This window comes from Pagrus pagrus (assembly GCF_965226575.1).
Source record: "Pagrus pagrus genome assembly, chromosome: 14".
Lineage (NCBI taxonomy): Eukaryota > Metazoa > Chordata > Actinopteri > Spariformes > Sparidae > Pagrus > Pagrus pagrus.
The window spans coordinates 3,656,778-3,680,609 of record NC_140198.1 but is presented as its reverse complement, the minus strand read 5'-3'; the positions used below and the strand labels follow the sequence as shown (position 1 = coordinate 3,680,609).

The 23,832-nt window shown below is 42.6% G+C and overlaps 1 protein-coding gene across 1 annotated transcript in view; it reads right to left on the bottom strand.

Annotated features, from left to right (window-relative positions):
* Positions 1-3,470: 3,470 nt before the first annotated feature.
* Positions 3,471-23,832, bottom strand: part of LOC311268909 (polypeptide N-acetylgalactosaminyltransferase 10-like) — a 69,654-nt gene continuing 49,292 nt past the window's right edge. The window contains exons 5-14 of the mRNA XM_084372857.1: positions 23,404-23,589; positions 21,014-21,197; positions 16,195-16,312; positions 11,752-11,859; positions 8,636-8,857; positions 6,055-6,171; positions 5,534-5,683; positions 4,281-4,516; positions 3,951-4,107; positions 3,471-3,856 (exon numbers count right to left, since the gene is read on the bottom strand). Of these exons, the coding sequence (XP_084228983.1) occupies positions 4,352-4,516; positions 5,534-5,683; positions 6,055-6,171; positions 8,636-8,857; positions 11,752-11,859; positions 16,195-16,312; positions 21,014-21,197; positions 23,404-23,589 (1,250 nt within the window). The 3' untranslated portion in view covers positions 3,471-3,856; positions 3,951-4,107; positions 4,281-4,351. The remainder of the gene's footprint in view (positions 3,857-3,950; positions 4,108-4,280; positions 4,517-5,533; positions 5,684-6,054; positions 6,172-8,635; positions 8,858-11,751; positions 11,860-16,194; positions 16,313-21,013; positions 21,198-23,403; positions 23,590-23,832) is intronic.

The window sequence follows — 23,832 nt, the reverse complement described above, 5'->3', positions numbered from 1 at the left end:
ATACCCCTATTAGCCTGGTTAACTCACATGCTAATAAGTGTCTTTTCATCCTGACCTATTTGTGCAAACATATTCTCCAGATATGAAAGATGAAAGTTGGCATTAAAAAGGGAAAATTGGTTTCATTTTTCAGTCGGGGCAGGATTCAATTAGCATTTTTTTTTGTTTGAGTTTTTGTCTCCAGCTCGCATCTTTCCATTTCATGCTGCTTGATGTTCATATCACACATCATCAAAAGGAGTGGGTGCAATTTGCAGGGTCATAATATGATGGAGGTGAATGTGGAGCTGGATGTGTTTAGAAATGGATTTTAAATGACAGCGGGTCTCTCCCCCCTTTTGTTAAATTGCCTCGACACAGTGCATTACACATCCAGCCGCGGAGTCTCTCAGTAATTGTGAAGATTGCGAGCCATCTCTTCTGATTGTCTCCGCGTCTGTTTAGAGCTCGAGATGTCAAAGTTTCAATCACGCGTCTTTTTTAAACAGCACTCACGATGAAGCGAAGACGGTGAGTGAAAATAGTCTATTTACTCCAAACGTGTTCCTGCCTGTCACTTCAGAGCAGCACAATGAGCGACGCTGGAAATCCCACTGTTGTAAATTTCACTGATCATTATCACATGCAGCCATTCAGAGACGTTTCCTCAAAGTCTGTCCTCTTTTTTTTTTTTTCATAAAACCTGATCTCTGTTACTTCTTTTACTTTTTTAACTGCAAATTACAAAAGCAGACGAGACTCTGATGGGATTCAGTCGCAGGCCAGGCTGATGGCATGTTAATTAAAGGAGCAGGAGGACTTGTACTGACTCGAAGCGTACGTTCTCACTCTCTCTTCCACTTCTCTAACTGTTGAACCGATCAGATTTTGCCACAACCTCGTTGAGCCAATTATCTCTTTGCTGTCAGACTTTAAAACTTCTTCTCTCTCTGCTGCTGTCAGTTGTTGCCCCTCCTCCACCCTGTTCACCTCCAGGTTTCATCACATCCAGATGAAAACCTGGAGGTTTTGTTCCTTCCACTTTACTTGTCCATCACTTCGCCATCACCACTTTCTACGATCTATTATGGAGATATTCCTCTGCAGAACGGACGTCCACTTTTCAATTCTATGTTCAACCAAGTCTCTCCTGAGTAAAATTAAAATCTTTAGTCTTTTCACGGTGGAAATGGTTGTGACAGATTTAGTTTGATCATGAGGCATCTTGATTTTTGAGTGTACTGTTGTTGGATATGAATAAATATAAAAGATAGTCATTACAAAAAAAGTGGAAATATTGTTAAGATATAACTTTCAAAGTATAAATGTAAACATTTCTGTACATAAGCACACTGAATTTAAAACTATGATAGATATGGTAGTGTGTAGTGTGAAAAAATGTACATATCTTGGAGTCCATTGATGTTGCCTGCCTCTTTCCTATGAACAGTCTGTGCCATTATATATTAATTGTTGCATGTGTTTCGATTTAATGAAGGTTCTCAGTCATCCAGGTCAGGGTTATTTAAGATGCCGTTGTAGGCAACTGGATGTGTTTCAGTTTCTTGAAGACGTTTCACCTCTCATCTAAGAGGCTTCTTCAGCTCTAACTAACTGGAGGGGAGTCGCAGGCTTTTAACCTCTGCGTGGGAGTGTCCTTACAGAGTCGTTGAGGACACGGGTGAGCTCTGAGTTTCAGGGTCGTTAGGGCCACTTGTGGGTCGTTGATGTGGGTTGCTAGGGCCAGGTGAGCCCAGGCGTGAATGGTTGTTGAGCTGTCTGTGGCGGGAACTCCCCTCCAGTTCCTGCGACTCCCCTCCAGTTAGTCAGAACTGAAGAAGGTAAAAAAACGTCTTCAAGAAACTGAAACAGGTCCAGTTGTCTACAATACAGCACTCAAAATAGTCAAAACAGTATTGGGTGAGTAACTGTGAGTAGTTGTATTCTCAAAATATAGTGTTTGTCTAATAATTCATAGTAAAGGAAGCACAAGACTGGATGACGCATGCAGTGGTGAGTCACTCAGTCTTTAAACTCCGGCAGACGTTTCCTGTTTTTCTTCGTTCTCTCTCTCATGCAGGTGTCTCTTAAGTAGATGGATTTCCGATGAAGTGGATTTCTGAAGGCTGACGATAAAGACGTGGGGTCTTGAAAAGCTTTTCTTTTAATGTAAGCACATGTTAGTGTTTGTCATATGTATAGAAGTCTGAAGCTGCATATGTGTGTATTCATGAAAGGATGAATCACAGATAAAAGCATGTGTTATGTTGATGAAAGAATTGAACTTCCTGAGGTTTAATATGAAAAGTCTGGCAGCTTCTTGAGTGCAATCACAAGCAAAATCACCAAGTTTAGAGCAGTTTTATCAGCAGCTTCAACTTTTTGTCTGTTTGTCCTTGGTGGTATTAGACAGCCGAAGAGATCCCCCGACTAATACTCGAGGTATTGGATTTGCCACTCCGGTTCATGAGTCCCTCTGTCAATAAAAAAGTTAAATGAACTTTGGGCCTCAGCAGCTGCTGTCCTTTTAAAAATGTTGACCTCAGTTTTATCACATTTCCAATAAGATGTCTACGCTCACATACTGGAGTCGAGTCCCGAGTGGTCAGCTGCAGTGCTGGAGCGGACAGCGTGAGTGATAATTATAACTCTGGACTTTATTTTTTAGAAAGTTATTTACTTGATTAACTGTTGCACAACTTGTTCAAAGAAGAAACTGTTCTTCGGTAATGTTTTCGGTAATTTGTCCTCACTGTTTAAGCATCCAGCAGTTTCAACATCATCGTTCACCTGGAGTCATATTTTGGGCTACCTGATGAAATATGTGTCCGATGTTCACTGTCTTTCTTCACTTTTCTCGACCAACTCCTGTAGGAAATATCTGCCTCTGTGGCTGCTTAAGTCTCCACTAAGACACAAGTAGAGACTAGCTGGTGAACAGTCTGCTGTTTGGTTCCTATCTACAGTTGGTTTCCTCCACTGAGAAAAGTTAAAGCTCTGCGAAACCAAGAGGCATCTGCAGATTCAGGTGATTTCTCTTCAGGTTCATCACTACAAGCGACCCTTTTCCCATTGTATTGTCACATTGGTAGATCTGTTATAGCAGCTTAAAGTTCTTACAGTCCATCCTGTGATGAACATGACGGCATCGTCAGCATGGCAATCCAACTTTAAGTTGAGTCCGAACCAAAAATATCAACCGTATACAAAAAGTCAGGGCATCAGCAAACTCATATTGCATAGTTGTTAAAATATTTGGGACGACCCACCAGCGAAGCCAACAGACCAAACAGCAGCACTGTTAGTTCAGTTTTCACTTGTAGATTATCCTTATTGAAGAAACATATTTCCCACAAGCCTTTAAGGAATATATTTCATTAACTTAACTGTGAGGGTGTGTTAACTGTCACTCATGAGATGGCACAAAATACTCCAAGCATCAAAGTGAAAAACTTGAGACGGCATCATGAGACAGAAATAGACTCAACCTGTGTCATTTTGTCACTTTATTACTCAGTAGAAAAATAGACATACTATGTATATTTACACTTGAAAGATTTTTGTTCCGTCAATAAAAGGCAAATCCTTGCAATGCATCTGCACACTGTACAGAAATAATTGTTCACAATATGTTTTCTTTACAGCTCCCCCAAAAAAAGTCCAACATACAGTACATTGCTGGAATATGATAAGGCAACAGTTGAAAAAGACAAGTAGATAAGAGGCAAAAGAGGAGAGAATCCGTTGAATCCAGCAGAGTTTGTCGATGAAAGGCGGGAGCATCTTTGCATTCTTTGAAATTCTTGACGTCCAAGCTTCAGTCTGTAAGAGCTCGGTGTTTTTCAGGACAATCAGATTTCACCACGATTCTCCCACCCTGCCAAGGAACAAAATACGCAGAGTGAATTAAATCAGTGTTTGTAGGTAAGTGAACTTCAGCTGCTGCTCAGGCTGGCGTGTCTTTTGTTTACCTCCGTCCTCATCACGAGCTCACGCTGTACGATTTGTATTCTGGATGTTGTCGTGTGGTCCGACCAACTCTTCAGCTCTCAGCCAGCGCGCTGGATCACTGCTGTGCCACGGGGAATGTTTTCTGAAGCAGCACGTTTTTCACTTGTTGCTCTTTATCTGGACAACAGAGGAACATAAGGCCAAGTTAGTGGACAGCTTACAGCAGCTGAGACAAACTGAGGTTTGTTCTCTTAATATAATAATATGATACTTGATCATGTTAACAGAAAGTATTTGTGCATTTGACAACAAATTAAAGCTAAAATAAAGATTAATACTGTATTATTCACCTCATCAAAGGTGACCATTGTTTCATGATCTGTTTCTTTGGAAGACGCCCGACGTCACCGTCCAGTTGGCCTCAGTTGGCGCCCTGGTTGAAGTGATCCAGCACGGTGGAGTTGGTTCTCTCAAACAGCCACTGCTGGCTGAGAGAGGACGGGTCGCACGTGTTCATGAAGACCCGCCGCTCGCTCGGGCTGCTGTCGATACAGCTGTTACTGACCGGGTGGTACAGACTCTTATCCTGGAGGAAACGAAGCAAAGAGAACGATTGTATTCATGAAGAAACGGCAAGCTTTTATTTTCACGGGACATTTATTTTCTTCTTGATACTATTTTTACATTCTTGTAAATAAATTAAACCAATAAAGGAAAAAGAAACACATTAATTTCTAAAACCTGATCAGTTGGATTTAGTTCAGATGTCTTTGCATCTCGGTCTACACAAAATACAACTTCCACTGAATCAGAAACCAACATAACTCTTCAAAATATGTATAAAAGGTGTTTTTCTGCTGATCTATTCTGTAAATTCGATCACTTGCGTCCCTCCTCGTTTGCTCTTGCTGAGCTTTTCTTTATCTGAATGGAGAGACGAAGGACAGAGAGTGTGATACGTTGAGTATATTGTAAAGCCACTTGAGGCAAATAGTGATTTGTGATTCTGGGCAAAATAAATAAAATAGACTTGACACGAAAAGAAAACCTTTCTAGTAACTGATGTCATAGAAGGACACATATTTTCATTAAGTGCTGTACCGTCTTGCAACATCCTTTATGTTTACTTTTGAAAAATAAAACTCTTTCAGCAGATGGATGAAGTCAAGAGGGTTCATCAAGACGTCTCTTAATGGAGTCTTTGCCATCAATTAACAACCGGTATGTACGGCTCTTTCTTTGGATCAGTTGTGGTGACGGATGTTATGACCTTGCCTAAACAGGCCGGATGTTTGGGTTTCTTTCTTCTATTCGATGTTATGATAAAGAACAAGGATGTGTTTTTCTGTTTTTCAACCTTGATCTTAATAAAAATGTCTTTCAAAGTCTGTTGTGTATGCATCCCTCAATATTCCCTCAAATCCATTTAATTTGATTTTCTACAGATGGTCACCATTATGTTGAAATGAATCATAATTTGCCTTAGATGATGAAGCCGACCAGAGAAATCAAAACATTAGCACAGTTGGGCGACTGAAAAGAGGATACAGCCGCAAATACCATCATTTTCTACACATGAACTCTCCGCTTTCCTCTATCGTACCTTTCTGTAGCGCCACAGCTGGTTCCCCTTCATGCCGTGACAGTCGTACAGGGTGACGAGGCTGTTATGGGACACGGCATCGAAGCAGACCTTCCTCGTGTGCATGGGGTCGCCCACCCGGATATCCTCCCTCCAACCGAATGTTAACACCTGAAGAGAGGGCGCCGACTTTAACACGCATCGGACCATTAACCTCCTCCTGCTCCTCCTGAGGTTTCTATCATTTTTTATCCCATCAAAGTGTTTCAAAGTGTTTCATTGTGGAGTCCGGAGGGTACGAGGCAAATGTAAAACTCTGCTGTCCCTCAGATGAACAGTTATGAAACAACTGGCCAATGGGAAAACCATTAACCTCTGTTTGAGCAGGGTCATGTGTTACGGTCCTTTCAGATAAAACATATTCAGCACAGCACTCCAGCCATAAAGCACGAAGGCAGTGTTGTACAAAAGACCTCCCACGTCAGGCTATTGAGACCTCAGGATGACATTTTGCTAGAGAAAATGTGACGGATGACCCTCACCTGTCCATGACTCCAGGCCACCTCGCCCCGTCCTTTCACACAGCTCTCCAGGCGGATGGGGCTCCCTGATACAAAGTGTTTGATCTCCATACACATCCCGCTCCCCACGTTCCTTATCTACACAACACACACATAAAAAAGGACATGGAGTCACAAAAACAGGGAGGCTTTGCTCTTAAATTACAGACAGTTAAAGCACATGCCCCATCAGATATTGTATAATTCATGGCTGGATGAAAACCTTCACGAGCTGCAAATCTGAAGCCTTGGTTTATTACAGATCATATGTATCGTGGCCCTTCATGGTGAACGTTTACCACTAAATTTCAATTTATGTTGCTTTAACTGTGCAACTTATGAAATGACGTGAGTAATACTGACAGGGTTCACTGTCATCATGAAGGTCTGCAAGTGTGTGAGACCACAAGGCAAACATAAGCTACTGAAGGGCAGGCCTGAAGACTACAATAATAAAATCCATTTCATTACCTCTATAACCTTTACTTCTACATACATCTGTGGTTAAATAATATTTCTGGCCTCCACCATTCAAGTAAGGTTCAAGATTCTCGAACTTCTTGCAAACACTGTCAGTCTACAAGTGCAGTGAAGTGAGGACAGTTTGGATACAGCCTTAAATCTACAGAGGGAGTGCGTCATCTTCCTCAAATCTAAGGACACGAAACCACAATGATTCTCTCTTTCAGACGATTATACACTTATTAAAACATAATTATGAATATTGCATTTCTGCCCATAAATCCATCTACGCTCCAGAAGACGTATTGCTATCGGTTTGCTCTTTGTACCCACAGCAGTTCAGTGTTTCTGGTTTTCGTCCCCTGGGCGTGCACCCCATGCAGGAGGAGAATCCAAAAAACCCAGTTATTGCAAACATGTTTCATCATGGTTTGTTGTCTGTTATTTCCACTGGGATTTACAATCTCCAGCTCCATGCACACCCCTCTGATTCCAGCTTTGAAAAGTTCAGACTAGTGTTTCATTTTTAATAAGTCAAAAAAAATCTGTGTTGAATTGAACATGACACTGTCACCTTTGTATCCAGGTCCCTTCGTACCACCATTCAGTGTTGGTGCTACTTACACATCACCACTCAACTCGATCCATTGTCCTGCCACATTAGGTTGCCTCGAATATGATTCATACAGGCAATTTTATTTCTGATTTTATAACTGCAATGCATGACCCATTGACACACACATGCAGATTAAAGGAAATGGTTCATAGATTTGTGAACACTGTGCTCCAGTGACTTGACATCTGAATGTATTAATGATAATATCACAAAGAATGGATGATAAGCTCATTTCAACCTGTTTCGTTGGGTTGCTGAAGGAGCCTGAAGGCTTTATAAAAGTTTTTCAGAGACTTTGAGAGGAAATAGAAACTGCTGACATTCAAACAAAGGATGAAAACACTGTTTAAACATTGGTTAAGGAGCTGAGGAGCAGTCGCTTCTTCATGCTCGTTCCTCTTCCTTTGATAATTTTATTCCTCTCACTTTTGTCTCGATAGTTTTTGTTATCACTTATATTAAAAGTAGGCAGGACCTTTTATCAGTGAGTGAAACTTGAGTTCATCACCTTCTTATCAGATTTCTTCCACGCACCTGTCAGTCAGGTGTGTGTCAGAGCAAACACAGTACACATCTCTGAAATGATTAAATGTGCTGTGCAAATAAAGTTTGTTTTTTTCTGATGTGGTTCAAGATATAATATGAAAGTTTTCTGCATTAAAATGTCTAAAAATACAAGACCTTTGTTACATATACTTTTGAATCTGTCTGCCTGTAACCTCGGGGAGAGAGCCAGAGAGTGAGGAAGGAAGTTAGCGAATGTGACCAAACACACCACGAATAAACCTTCAAACCTTTAGCTCGTCTGTGAACATTTGTGCCGGAGTCACGTCAGATAGATTTTCATCTGTAATGGTGGTTGTGAAATAATGTGTTCACAACCAGCAAAGAAGATTTTCCAATCAGAAGTTGGACCATGGGATCATTTATGTTACTTTATTGCTCATTCGCTTTGAGCTAGCGAGAGACGGAGGCACCGGGGGTGTTTGTGTGTTTTATACTCAAGTCACTTACTAAACTCAGCACTCAGCAGAGACTCTGGTTCTCTCTCTCCTCTCTGTAACGTTACATCCATGAAGTAAAGTACATTTCCCCTCCAGCTCCAGTCAGCAGTCAACATTACAGAACACCCGACAATGGAGGTCACCTCCGCGGATCGCTGTCGCAGTCCGGGTGATAAACGGGAGTGAAGATAAATCCACTGTTTAATCCGCAAAAGGTAAAAAGTCATCTCCGAGCTTTCCGCCATCAGTAAACTGCTCCAGATCAGAGCAGAAACGTTCATGACTCCGGGTGTTTATTCCTCCAGAAGGTCTGGTTCTGTAGAGCTGGTCGGCTCTGAGTAGCTGAGCAGCGGCTACTCCGACCCGATCCGCCAAAACTCTGTGTATATTTCTCATATCTTCGTCGAAATGTGAATCTCACATCTATGTCGGACCTAATGTCCTCACACTTATCAAAACAATTCCATAAACCAGTCCTTACCTCTCCCCACGCTGCAGCAGGAGGCTCCACCGGCGGGTAGTGTTTGGGTAGATCCCAGGCCACCTCGCTCATGAACCACTTGAAGTTCTTGCAGTTGAGACGGTTCCTCAGCTCCTTCTGGGCCGTCATGTCTCCCGCTGACAGGTGGCGGTACTCGGGCCGACGCTGGTACACGTATTCCGCGTATTCGTCCATCCACACCTCCGCCACGCGCTTCAGATTCTGACAGTAAATCAAAGAAGAGAGTCAGGCGGATCGTCTCATCAGCTTACATTTCTCAAGTCTCCCAGAATGTCTATGAGCCTCCGTCAAATAAACACAACATCCCACAGTCAGTTGCTGGCAGTGAGGGTGATCTTGTTGAACCATGATGGGCCAGTTTGTGATCATGAATGTTTACATTGTCTGTTGGTAGCACCACAGATTGATCTCAGCCAGCAACAGTATCAAAAACTACCAAACATAAAGCAACACTTTTCTACTTTGTTGCAGCTGATAAAAATGTTTCATCAAAATGCATTTGGATCCATCTAAATTCAAGCTGACCACATCTGTTGATCTCCCTGAATGCAGTTTTAGTTGGAGTACTGAAGCTCTTCAATAAAAAGAGAAACCAAGGTAAAACCACGATAATGAAACCGCCAGTTCAAATATGTGCAGAGAACAGGAGCGTTTTATGTAAATACCCTCCTTTATCCGCACAATCAGGCCGATTCAGATCCATCAGCATTCCTCTGAGGTCCTTTTTTAAGACTGCTGGTCTGAATAAAAAATCAAAACAAAGGCCAGCGCCTTTCAAATGCACACTGATCCAAACTGAGCCAGCTTTCAGGCTGCGGCAGAGACATACATAATCAATGGCGCTCAGCTTCTCACCAGATGATTTAGCGCTTTGGACAATTTCTCATTCCATGTAGGTACCTTTTGAAGAATACGAGGAACAAAGAATCTTAAGCTCATTCCTCACAGTAACACCTGCAGAGGCTATAAGTCGTAGGTAGAGGATAGGCTGCGTACTGCTGCCTCTCGTCTGGTGGTCCTTTTGTTAGTGGAGGCTGAGCTGACTGTAAAGTGCTCCTGTGCACAGAGGAGAAAGAGGAGAGTACTTCGTGGAGGACGCAGGAAACAAAAATGCTGCAATTTGTTATACTGCACCACTTAAAGACCAGCAACGATGACACTGGGATGTGTGTTACTGTACAGTGTTTGTGTGTGTGTGTGTGTGTGTGTGTGTGTGTGTGTGTGTGTGCGCAAGTGTGTGGTGTTTATGTGGGTTTGTCTATTTATGAGCTTGTGCCTATCACGACAGAAGTTCACCCACTCCTCCTCGTTAGCCGATGCATTCAGTTACGAATAGTACTGTCACAGTTCAAGGACGCAGAAGTTGGTTTTCCTGTGTGTGTGTGTGTATGTGTGTGTGTTTGTGTGTGCATGTATTTGCATGAAACAGATGACAGCTCTCTGTCCTCCAATGGCTTCATATTTCCAGAGCTGAAATTTATTCAAGCCATATTTCAGATGAGCAGGAAGCAAAATATGCTTTTGTTTTTGCTGTAATTTAAATGCTGGGGAGCCTCTTGTGTAATTACTACTGAATACTAATAAAGTTAAACCAGTTTGGGCTGATAAGATGTAATTTTTTTTTTAATTTTGCAACAGCATAATTGGATTATGCTTCACTTATTGTTTGTTTAATCAAGAAATGTGACTAATAAGAGCTTTTTAAAGAGAGATGCAATTAACTACTGATATAAATGGAATATTGCAAATGTTGTCGTCCTGGAGGAGCTTTGCAGTTCCAGTAAAAGCTGAATGAAACAGTCATCCTGCTTAAAATGAAACACTAACAGTAACATCTTCCAGGGAAGATTTACCTGCCTGCCTCTGTGTGTGTGTGTCTTGCATTTGGATCCATTTTTTGATAATTGTAACAAAAGGACAATATTTAAAGGAATGCATAACAGGAAGTGGAAGATCCTGTGCATGTCTGAACCTCTGTGGCATTAGTTTTGACTGTCACCAGGGTCACAATTCTCCTGTATTTCTCAAAATGAATGCCAGATCCCCCAGCCTTTTCCCTTTTTTATTCAGCATAACTAGTTTCCAGCACTGTACAGCGTGTAGTCTACTGTACCTTTGCGCCTCGTCCTCAGTGAGTGAGATACAGACAGAGAAATTGAGGGGAGAAAGACTCAATGACATTTCATACGTCCTGAAAAGAAGAACCCCTGCTTCTTCATGTTTTAAATGAAAGGGCAACACATTTTGTAAAATCTGCCAAACCAATCTTTCTGTATATTGCGATGGTCGCGATGACATAAATCAACATAAAAATGCTATTGCACCGTAATTCAAATTGTTTTTTAATTCACATTATTTAAGTCACCAGAAAGCAAAACAAACAGATCCTTGAGACTTATTTTTTTCTGGACCTCAGACTCTGTCTTTGATCGTGAAACCCTCCTATTCTTGAGGTCTTAAGGTTCAAAGCAAGTGTGCTTTTAAATCCTGCAAACTCATTAAAGTGCAATATAAAAATGCTGGTGTATTCTTATAACTGTAGAGGACACCGAATACAAAAAAACATGGTCTGCATTGCTTTTGAATTAATTGGTTTCCTGTCACATTTTGTGTTTTATAGTCTCAGTGTGGATGTTTGAGTGGTCCGGGTTTGGCCTGTCTCCATCACATGATGCCACGATTTCTTTGTCTAATCAACCCAATTTGACACTGCTATCGTACCATTGATCCAGACGATCCTTTCTGATCTGTGGTTCACTCACTTCCCTCGCTGTGCATTAAACACTGTTTTGGTGGAGCTCAAAGGAAAATGGCGGACAGCAGACGTACCATTCGTTTTTTCAGCCCCCCGAGCTCACATGATTACAGCACATATGTTTAAACAGCAAAAACAGATCTATTATTCTCTGATCAGCCCTGCTGTCAAAATAACGTCCAAAATAATGTAATTCATTGTTGTGTTGTGACTCAGATGTGTCGGCACAGTCCTGATGCTGAACCTCTGTGTCAGACTGCTGAAGAATACAGAAAATCTGTGACTGATCTGCTGCATTGTTTGCAACCGTAAAGGCACACTGCGTGAAGAATTACAGTACCTTTGCCAAGCTGATCCCACCAGGGACCTTGTAGGGGACGTACTTCCTGTAGATGTGTCCTACCCTGGAGCAAGGGATGTCCTCCATCCGACCACCACACATCCACACCTGCACAGAGACACACAGAGAGAGAGAGAGAGAGTTATTTTAAAAGGATGAATCTCTTTTGCATTTAGAAGCTTTTGTCCGTCTTCACGTTCAAAGGCAGAAAGTTGTGGGAAAGTGAAGTTAGGAGACGATCAAGGAGATGAGCAGGAGACTGATGATTAAGAAGAAAAGAAGGCATGAAGTGCGGTGGTTCTAACAGGCTTATAAATCCTCTGAGACTAAGAGGAGAGAGGAGCGAATTCAGAGGGAGAGGCAATAAAGATGAAATGGCAGGAAAAGTGGAGGGAGAAGAGAAGACACCAACAGAGTATTATGATATGACGGCGACCTGACTTCACCTGAGCAGCAGAGTCAGTCAGAGACAAGCTGAGCTGCCTGGTTAACTCATTAGTTCAGTATCTTTAAACAACTTTTCAGGAAAATAAGGTGAGACATCCTTTGAAATACTGAACTCACAGGAGATTTTAGCACACTGTGAGGCACCCTAATGTGCTTATATTAAATAAAAATAAACCTTCCTTTATAGCAGTTGCATCTCTTTTCTTTTCCTCACCCCTGTCTATCTCACATAACAGAGCAGCAGGCTCCTCATTTTTAATCCCTCAACTATAATGAATACAACAGTCATGATTCTCTTTCTTGGCTCGCAGTGTTGAAAATAAACCTCGAGAAGGAACGGGAGAAGAAAAGGGAAGACTTAGAGACAGCGGGCAAGATGGAAAAGAGGTTTTGTTTTTGAAGACAATGGCAAAATGAAAAGTGGGGGGAAATGAAAAGCTGGATTTAAACACGAAAACAAACAAGCCAAGTACGGGAAGAAAGAAGTGCGGGCTTCTGAATTGTTTCTGTTAAGTCCTTTAATGTGTAAATACGAGTTTTTGCTGTCTGACGGCGAGAGGCAGGCTGAAGCTGCAGAGACGTCAAACCAACGGACAAGACGAATGAAACATGAAATCTTCATACATGACTCCAAGCCGTGAACACACAGGGGTATAAAGGCAGTTCAACCTGCCACGACCTGACTTCGTGTTACAGTATCTGCAACAACAACTCACCACAGGGGAATAATTTCAAGCACCAACGGACATTCAGCGATTAAACCATCCAGACATAACCAGCCAACCAAGTCCTCATGACCCCGTGTTGACATCATTGTCACTGCAGCACAACCTCAGTCTCTCTGGTCTGCTGCAGATGACTCAGATCCCACGAGTGAACACAGCTCAGCTGATGGAGAAAAACTACAGAACAACACAATTCACTCCAGCTGCGTGAATAAAACATGGCTGCGAGACAAAATCCAGCATCAACTGAAACTGCAGCAAAAGCTGGAGTTGTTTTTTCTATTGGTGCTTTTCAATAAATAAAACATAAACACACGGCGTTCAGTATAAAGTGTGTGTCAGCGGCTCCGGTCATGTATTTGCTGCCACTACATGAATAATAATGACTCAACCAAAGGCCGGCAGCTATAAATGTCCAGATACAACATGGGTTTAATGTGTTAACGATACTATTGGCTCCCACATCAATCTTTAAACAACAGTTACATATATAATGCTAACCAGAGGGGGGAACTATCTCGCCAGGGCATGAAGGTTACCCAGTACAGCACAGTGAACTGAGGTTTTAGATCAATCAAATGCATTACACCGGCTCAAGGGGCATATACAAACATAAGTAGTCAGGGGTCATAAACTAGAGCAAAACTTCCAGCGTGTCAGAACCACACACACAACACCAGCGGACCACAGATCCACACAATGCTGCACCAGAAACAAAGACACTATCAATAAAAGGAAGTCACATATGTTAGCATCCAGGCCGATGCCTGACCAACGTTAAGAGGTTAACCCACACAATAATCTTCATTTAGTCTAAAAGAAACAATAAATCAACATTCAACATCGTATTATTTAATGTACCAAGTGTAAAGTGATAAGCTCAAGTTAGAGTCGCTCCTATCTCCTCAAAAAAGTCTGGCAAAAGTCAGAAACTAGCTAACATTAGCATTCATCTGTAGACTTAGCGCAATCTAATGCAGAAATGCTGATGGTAAGCAGGTATGGCTACTAAACTAGCCAGTTAGCTACTTAATTAACCTATACTGTGTACATTGACTTGCACGACCAGGTGAACCAGGCCTGCCACTGCAGTGATTGGAGTGAAGAAGGCAGACAAGAGTTCTGCAGGACTGAGTCCGAAAACCCAGATTAAGTGAGCATTTTTGCTTTGATTTGGAGTTTAGCTGGTTATTAAAGCTCGTGTTTCGTTCCTGTTTTTCTTTGTGTCTGCATTTGGTTCCTCAACATTTACAAAACAGTTACATTTCCCATTCTGTTGTTTTAACCTCGTTTCCCCAAATCTCCCCTGTAACTTGAACCATGAGATGGTTTATACTTATATTACATTTTCACTAATCATTAAATTAGTTTTCTTTGGCCACGGCGTGTTCGATGCCGGTGCATTATCACGGGAGCACCAGCAATATTCTGGATTCTACAGCAATTAATTTAAAAAAATGATGTACATTTTTTCCTAACTTCTCAATGTATGTTTTAATAAAAGTTCTCCTCTGCCGACTGTTTGCCAGTTAGCTAACTTTTACTCGGAATAAGTCCATCCATGGAGGTTTAATTATTTCTGCCTCCAGAGCAGCTCTGTCTCTGAGAAATGTTTGCATAACTGGAACCCCAATCTGCCGGAGCAATAAAAGAAAATCTGCCATCAGCTTTATGCCTCGCGCTGTCCTCTCCCTCTCGCTCCGCATGTGAGGTCATATTGCCTCTCTGTGCCTGGATGTGCTGACATTATTTCACTGTGTGAGCTGGAAATGCTTGATGTTCTCATACCAGCGCGACCAGGATGGAGCTTTAGATCAACTGTACCAGTGGATGAAGTGATTGTGTTTCACATGCGAGCCCGGCCTGGCTGTCTGTGGGAGCAGCAGTTTGGTCGTAGGGATTAGTATGAGAGCCTGTTAATCTTCTCACCTCAGGAGACTGGCAGTCTGCGCTGTATCAGCTAATGGGGATCTTAATAAAAGGGAAACTAAATTGAATATCTGAGGGAATAAAGTAGACTTAAGAGGCACAGCTAGGCACACGCTGATAGCAAAATTTAATAGTATGATAATCTCAGCCAAAATAATAACCTTGGTATGGGATATTATCTCAGTAATTACTTAAATAAGATGAAAAGCGTCAAAACAGTATTAAAACATAAGAGGTCCTCGTGCCAGGCTGAGCCCCCGGTCGTGACCGGGTAGGTCGAGATCTGTCACTCAAAGCTTTCAATGTCAGAAATCGTCACCTTTTTGTCCCAAAAGCAGGATTATCCCTCACACTTCAGGGTACGAGTGGAATAACAATCCTGCATCACAACGTACGGCGGTCCTGTCGCAGACGCCTCTGATGTAGGAACTGATTTATAGGCAGAAGCGTCACACAATCTGAATGCTTTGTGATCTTGGGAACTCATTTCCAGCACAATCTTTTGGCTTATAGTATCAAACATATGTCAAGTCAACTTTACATGATCTGTGCCATTTTCAACAACCAGCCCACCCTCATCAGAAAATTACCAAATAGGTCGACTGTAAAAGAAGCTTATTAAGTGGCCTCTAGCGACCAAGGAGGCCGCTGTTCGAACAGCGTTGGACCTATTCGATGGCTTATACAGCCAGAGACCACTGTTCAAGACTGCGTTTCAACATTTGAGCTGTTGGGACATTTTCCAGCCGTGTGTAGCGACAGGAGCAGGTACTTTAAGCCAAAACATGATTATTACCGACATGACATTATCGTGTCTAAACAGACCATAAGAGAAATGTTTTCTCTTATTCATGGTTTTGCCAGAACCTACATTACCTACAACTCAGGAAAGATTGTCGTCATGGTTAATAGAAAACACAATGAGGAAAAAAAAGAAGAACATCCTTTTTCTATTTTCTAGAACTGCCACGGCCTCCATCTGTCAATGGCTGTGACACTGAACCTGGAGTGATCCAGCCAGAGGGGACCATTAGAGACAGAGTCAGACTGTCCTTGCTGTTTTAAAGAAATAAAGTCGTCCAGAGTTTAGATTCTCATTACGCTCTCATGAGAATGTAACTGAAGCCAAAAGAAGAGGGTATGATGCCGTTTCTTGGAAACAACATTAATTATCAAGAGGAAATGTTTAATTAAAATGATTTGTGCGACCCTGAAACAAAGACAAAGGGCTAAAATGTGGCAGGAGGTGGCTCGTTACGGGAAACAAGTACAGCACATTTCAGAAATCTTAAACAGAATCGTCAAAATAAATTAATTTGTAAATGATCTGATCATTTGTTACCTTGAAGGAGATCTCGTACTGTTCTCCTCCCCAGATCTCCAGACCCGTGTCGTATCCTCCCAGCTCCCAGAACCACTTCCTGTCCACGGCGAACAGTCCTCCTGCCATCACTGGTGACCTGCAGGACACGCAGAATACAACACACCTACTCACTACATGCAGAACATTTCACAGGAAAAAACTATTCACAGGAAGAGCTGCAGCATTTATTTTTCTCTTCGCACCTGCAATGAAAGATTTACGCGCTTATTCACAAAACCTGCGAGTTGTTGCGCATCTTTCAGCTCTTTGTTTTATCAGAGCCAAAGGACGACAGATGGAGAGAGAGAAACCAAGGTGACAACCAGCAATCATCAATGGAAACATCAAAATATATAAAACAGGATCTTTTAGTTCATCACGAGAGAACTAGGATTACGGACCTGTGTGGTGTGTGGTAAGGGCTTTTGTCTATTACAGTCTCTTCCACTGGACATTTTGTAAAATGTTGTTTGAATATGAAAGGACGGAGAGATGTGAATGTTTCCCAATGACTGAAATCTCCAATAAACACTCATCAGCTTGACTGGGTCTTTATCCACTAACTCGAATTCAACCTGAAAGCACACAGCGGATAAAACATTGGTATTTGTTTACTGCCAAAAAGGATCAAAATGACTCACTCACAGAAATGTCTCATATCACTCCTGAAGCAAAATCTATCTTTGCAATGTATTTACATGACTTCTGGTTTGCTCTGCCGCCTCCTGAAAGCTCCACTGGAAGTAACATATTTTGCGATATATTAGCAAAGTGGGTTATGCTGTAGGAGCATCCGTGCCAACACTCCTGATGTTTGCAGGATTCTCCCTGTTTTTAACTCCTTCTTCCTGCTGTTGGTAATTTATTCTGTTAATCTCCCGATCCGATAGTTCCTGTGTGTCGCGGTGCCTGGAAACCAAACCCAGAGGTTGCCATGCCACATGCAAACGACCCTGCCTGATGTGCGTCTCATCTCTGCACTCACTCAAGTTTGGATGAAACAGGTCCCGAGAAGAAGAAATATGGCCTTTATTGACATTTTCCTCCTGTCTCACTTGCTCGTCCTCTTGCCTCCACTTTGCAGACTGTAGTCCTGAATCATTTTACTGTTCTGCTCTTCTGTTAAAGGTCTACCAGGTAATGATGACACCTAAAAACACCCACACAAACACTTAAAGTATGTCTATAATGGGGAACAAGGGGTGTCGCTCAGGTTTGGAGACTGCACAGCAGTATGTGGGGATGCTTTCTATTTTCCAGATGTAGAAGTTAGCTAGGGAAGATGGAGCGCTTCGTGGTCCTCAGAAAAAAGAGGTGCTGCTGGGCCTTTCTTGACCAGGTGAGAGGTGTTCAGGCTCCAGGTCAGGTCCTCAGATAAATGGATACAGAGGAACTAAGGGAAACTCGCTCCGTCTCCTCCTCATTATTAATCCTATTTGGGGGTTGGTGCGTTGAGAGTAGGCCCCCGAAAATCTCCATCTTTGTCAGTGCAGCAGTGGTTGGAGTGGCCTATATGCATGGAGTTGTTTAGTATGACTCTGGGTCATGGACTTCAGCTGCTGTTCAGTATGAGAAAGCAATGAGCCTTTCAGAGCCACCTTATTAAACCTACAGGATAAAAAAGTTGATATGAAAAAGAAAAAGAAATCAGAATAAGAGCGAGCAATCTATGCACAGAGACGCACACAGTAAAGCCAGAGTTCATGCATTCGTGGTGGCGTTATTTCTCACCAGATAATGAAGACGCTCTGAACAGTGCCGAACCAATTAACCTACTACAGAGCACCGTGGCTTCTGTCTGCTGTGACAGGCTCCTTGCTGTTGAGTGCAGGGCTTGTTAGCTCTTGTATTGCTGATTGTAGCTGCAGCACACCTGAGGCAGAAAAATAAGGCCAGCAGGTGCAGACGCACATTTCTGTTTGGTGTCTTGTAAGGAACAAACTTTCTCCACCACATGCCTCACTTTAACCCCCGTTAACGTAACCCTGATGTTGGCGATCAATCAAAACATTTCTTTTCATCCTCGAAAAGAAATGTTTTGCTCCTCAGTGCAGAAATATCACGATCGCACTCGCAGGTTGTCATTGTTACGAGCTTTTCATCAGGTGGAAGTCGGCGGCAGGCGGGCAGGCAGGCAGCCAGCAGGTAGTCTGTGCTCTCGCCAAAGTCGTCCCTGAGGAGGATCAATTAAAGGCAAACAGGGCAGCTACTGTACAGTCAGCAGTGAGAAACACTCTGGGGCTTCGCACGCCTCGTGAGCAGTGAGCACAGATACGAGTCCCGCGGTGATAACAGGCCGCTTTCTGCAGTTTTCCTTCTTCAAGGGTGAAAAGGATGAAATGAAACCAGCAGTGATTACAAAAACATCTGTGCTTCCCTCCAACACCTTTTTTTTTTCGCTTCACACTCGTGCAGCTTTGTTTACAGTGCATGTTCTTCATTTTTCAATTAAAGTAAAAACAATTTGCATGCAGTGATGAATATATTTATGTGTGTCGTGCCCTCTGTGGGCCGAGCTGTCTGACGGCTCTCTGAATGAGTACGAGGAGCTGTACAATATGCCGGAGTGATGAATGAATGAATGGCTTTGTTTGCTGTATAATGACATTAACGTACTTTCTACTTTCTCATTGACAGACATGCTCTGTATTCAGTATATGCTGATAAAAGACAAATGCACATGACATGGACATCTGTGGACATCTGAACAGTACACTCCACTCTTCGCTGCAGCCAAGTTTGGCCGCTGATGTTGGGTGACGAAGATCCGACTCACTGCTGGTGTTCCAGTTCAATCAGGTGTTGGACGGGTTGAGGTCACGGCTCTGTGCAGGCCAGTCCACTTCTTCCTCAGCAAGCCATTTCTCTAATGGATCTAGCTTTGTGCACGGGGGGCAGAGGCTGACACAGTAGCCAAAGAACTGTACTCTAGTAACAGTTTTGTTGACTTTGCCTGAAACAAAAGCCTGTAGCTAAAACAAAAAAATAAATGTCTCTTAATCTGTATCAGTATGAACTTGAGCACAAAGATTCAGTTTGAAGCAGTGCAGAATAATGGACTTAATTAACATTTCAGCTTTCGTGCGCCGCCTTAATTAAGAAAGCTCATATTGCACTAACAGATAAACAGCTCGTTGTGCGACTCTGGTTGACCTTGAATTATATTATAATCCATTGTGAATGCACAGAAAAAAAACAGCTGGAGACAGGAGGCAGCGAGGGGCAGGTGAAGGACCTTTTAATTTGATGTTTGTCTGCAACATAAAGTGTTTATAAGTCTACAGGGTGCAGGTTAGAAATATTAATAAAAGGGAAAAAAACATCACAAAAGCGCATTTGGCACCTGTGTAGGTGTTACAGTGGGCCTGTAAGTAGGAGAAGCACCGAGCACCATGTTTAATTCATGTGTTGACACAGTCTCTACAGTCGGAAGAGCACTGCAGTGCACCAGTGAAGTGGCTGCTCAGGCGGGTTCGCCTGGTGTACGAGCACTTGGGATTTCCCCCCTGCAGGGCTCTCAGTAGAAAAGTGAAAAAGAAATGAATGCGGGAATGGCATGAAATTTGAAATATCCACCACCCACACGATGAAATCGAATGACTCCAGTGCTCCTCTGACTTTTCCAGCTATCAGCTGGTCCAGATGACACTTATTTGGTGAAATATCTCAACTATATCTAACTACCTCTTTGATGGATATGGGCACTAATGGTTTCCAGACGGATGACTCCAGATGATGCTTAGCGAAGGTTCAATCAGCAAGACTATCTTAATGTTTAACCGAACTGCTCTTTAAGCCTCTTTTTCAATTAAGTCTCTCCACATGAAATGACTTTGTTGATCCCCTGACTATCCCCTCAGCATCACCACAAGATTCACATCTGTGTTTTTCAGCAAAATGTCTCAACAACTATTGGACTGATCGCTATAACATTCGGTACGCACATTCGTGTCGGACGCAAGAAGAACTGTAACAACTATGATGATCCACTGACTTTGCATCAAGTGCCATCATCAGGTCAACAGCTTAATGTATCCAATACTCTGGTTTGTCATCAAATATCTACAAAACTAATAATATTTTCATCAACCGCAGCTGTACTGTGCCAACCGACTGAACTACCATCTGTCAGGTGTAACGTCAGGTGGAGAGAACTAGCAGCATGTGGCTAGTTAGCAGGAGCGTCGGGATAGTCGATTAGCTCAACAGGTGCTGCTTATGTCTTGATATGTTGTACTAGAGGTGAGAGCTGTGCACACGGCGTCACTTCATCAGACTGAAGTCCACAGATATCAACTGACATGCATAAAATGATGCAAAGCTACAGTATATGTGTTGCCCGTTGTGTGTTGCACCAAGGAGCATCAACTCCTCCAAAGATTGACATATTACGTCCGGACAGTTATAATTAAACACTATCAGAAACAACCAGACAAAGAACTGCGTGAATTCATCACACAGAAGCTTTAATCAGCGCTGAAGGGAAGATGACGCTGAATTAATGCCTGTTGCAGAAGGATGTAAACAAAAGATACCATCATTAAACTCAACTGGGCGTCTTGGTGCGTCGCTCTGTTCCGTCCAAAACAAAAAACGCTGCTCTTATCGTGATGAGTCATCTTTCAGTTAAAGAAAACCCTTCAAACTTTAAAGTTGACATTGAAAAGAAACAGTGTGAATGTTAATCTTCTCTTCAAGGAAGAAAGTCAACTCTTCAAAGTGTAGGTTCATCTTTAAGTTTGATGCAGCAGAACACCAACAGGCGATTTAATCTGAGTGACAGTGTGTCGTAACTCACTCGAACGGTTGAATGGGGTCGTCCCCCTGCAGCTCCGGAGGGATGGGGATCCGTTTGTAGTACATTTCCCAGTCGAACGCCCCTCGCATGGCGTCCCCCGCCTGAGTGTCGTAGCCGAAGTTGTCGTGGTCGATCACGTCGATCATCGGACACACGATGGTCTTCCTGTTCTGGGCGATTCGGTCTGAGGGACACACAGAGAGGCAGATGTTCACCAAAAGGTTTTTCCACTGCTCCTCAGTGAAGAACCACAGAAAAACAAAAACAGTATTTCTATTATTACAGGATTTAGAGTCGTGTTTGTTTGTCTATTTGTGTTTTTTGTGTACTGTGTGTAACAGTGTGTCCCTCAGGTAAAGAAGGGAGCGAAGAAGATGTGTGTATGTGTGTGTTTGTACACTCTCTCGACTGGAGAAGGGTTGCCAGTGTGTTGACGCAGGTCACTCAGCGAAAACAAGTTTGACAGGCACCTGATGTAACGGCTCCTCTCCACTGCTCACAGACAGAAACGTTCCTGCTGCAGCTTTTCAGCAGGACTTATTTTTTGAGTTACCTGGAATTTTATATTTTTTATAAATAATTGCTGGAGTCAAAATGTTTTTGCCATCATTTTTCAGTTTGAATTATAGAAATCGACTTGTTTTGATCTTCTTCGCCCACTCTGAATATATCCTTTCTGGAAATAATCTGTCTGGATCTGCTAGCCTCGTCTGCGAGCTCATCTGTAACACAAAGTATGAACATGTTCAAGGTCATTTGAGTGAGGGTGCAGAGCTGTAGATCGTATACAGATTAAGTCATCCAAGTGTGATTTTGATCATTAACGATTATTATTAGTAGTAGAAGTATTAATATTGAGCAAACCTGTACTGTATGTGTCAAAATTATTGCTTGGTCAGTGGCCTCAAGCTTCAAACTATGTGGCTCTACCTACCGTGAAGGGCTCCACGGTCACATTAGCAAAAACATAGTTCATATATTATGACAAATGATGACTTTTTGACTTGTACCTTTAATTGCTCTTTCACTAACAAAGACCACGCCATCATTTAGCGTAAAAGTAATTTTATTCGAATTGATAGAAGGCTTGATGAGGGTAAGGAAGGGGCTGGAGGTAGGTGGATGAAGGGAACACAGTCTGCTTTTTGTCATACTCACAGGCAGACACACACATTACTTTTTCCAGCTGCTGTGGGAACAGCTTGACATGGAGGCAACGTGGGTCATAAAGTTTGTTGTGAAATGGTTCCATGTGGGACGGCGCCACGCTGGGAGACCGAGCTGAACATGGCTCCTTAATGGAAAAAGGGTAATTGAGAAAGTGAGACTGTTTGTGAGCAAGTCCATCAGCCAGAAGATGAGGTGCTCAGTCTCACAGCAGGGGGTGCTGAGTGAGTGTGTGTGCTTGTGTGTGCGAGTGTGTGTGTGCTCTGGTACTTCAGCTAGGAAGGCCCTCTGCAGTCCGCTCAGTCGTTAGATTGAACAGGTTTTCGCTGTGATTTGTCAGTCCGCAGTTTGTTCCAGTGATATTCGGTGATCCAAATCCAAAAGTGCAAACTATCAACAGACCTTGTATTTCTATTTTGAAGTTTTAAGAACAGCTTTGCTACAGAAACATGTCTGTCATTTCTAGCTTGTCGCAGGCTTTATCGTGCACCTGACACTCCTCAGAGGGATCTTTGTCCCGTTCTGCACTTTAAGCAACAGTGTTTTGTTCCCTTTTTTCTAAAACCTTAATACAAAATAACATCTATTTGTTAAGGCGACCTTCAGCAGACTAAAAGCATCAAAAAACACTCAAAAACACAGAGTAGTCCTGTCAAGTCATCTGACTTTACCAAATAGTTGGTGCAATTTAGTTTGTCCCCGAAATGAAATGTTAAAAATGCATCTTCTAAGAATCCTGAAAGTGTCGAATATCAAAGATTGTTGCAGAACAGGAACAAAACCAGTCGGTGAAGTCTGTGAGGTTTGTAGTGAAACTCACAGGAACTATGTGCTCCTGAAAGTCTCAAAAGATAGAAAGTAAAAAAACAAACATAAAAGCTGCCACTTCGTCCTGTGACTTCATGTATAAGGATGACCGCTGTGGTTGTTTTTGTTTTTTCTGGTGGGAGTTGGGAGAGGTGACATTTTTTTCTTTTTAACAAGGTTCCCAATTTTGAAAAGTGAGGGCAGTGTTGAGGGAAATGAGGACACTTCGTAACTCCTTCAAAGTGCTGTTTAATGGATGAGATAAAGTTTAATGGGTTGTGGTTAGGGCTATCGGCGGGGTAATGTGTGATGTTAGCGAGGGCCCTCACAAGTATAGACATACAAAAATGTGTGTGTGTGTGTTTCTGTGTGAGTGATTGACAGAGCAGTACAGAAACAGAGTGATTGTTCCTCACCGAGCAGCGGAGGCAGCCAGTTGACGTTGGCCTCACAGTGGGAGTCCAGGAAGGTGATGACTTCTCCTTTCGCGGCGCCGGCTCCCAGCAGGCGCGTCCTGATCAGCCCCTCCCTCTTCTTGGTCCTCAGGATGCGAACCTTCGGAAACCGCACCATGTACTCCTCCAGCGCCACCTTCAGGTGCTCTGCAGAGAGGGCAGAGGAGGAGGGTGAGATGATCAGTACCATGCTCAGTGTTGTTAAGAGTTATTATGTTGACTGGTGTAATTTGCTTTGTTCTTTCACATTTACTGCATTTCTTGGTTTCCCAAAATACAGAGAATCAACCAACATGTCGCAAAATATGCGAAAAATGCCCTATTTCACAATGTTATAGAAAGTAAGAAAACACTCCTGGATCCATCCTGGTATCCGGATCCAAACCAAAA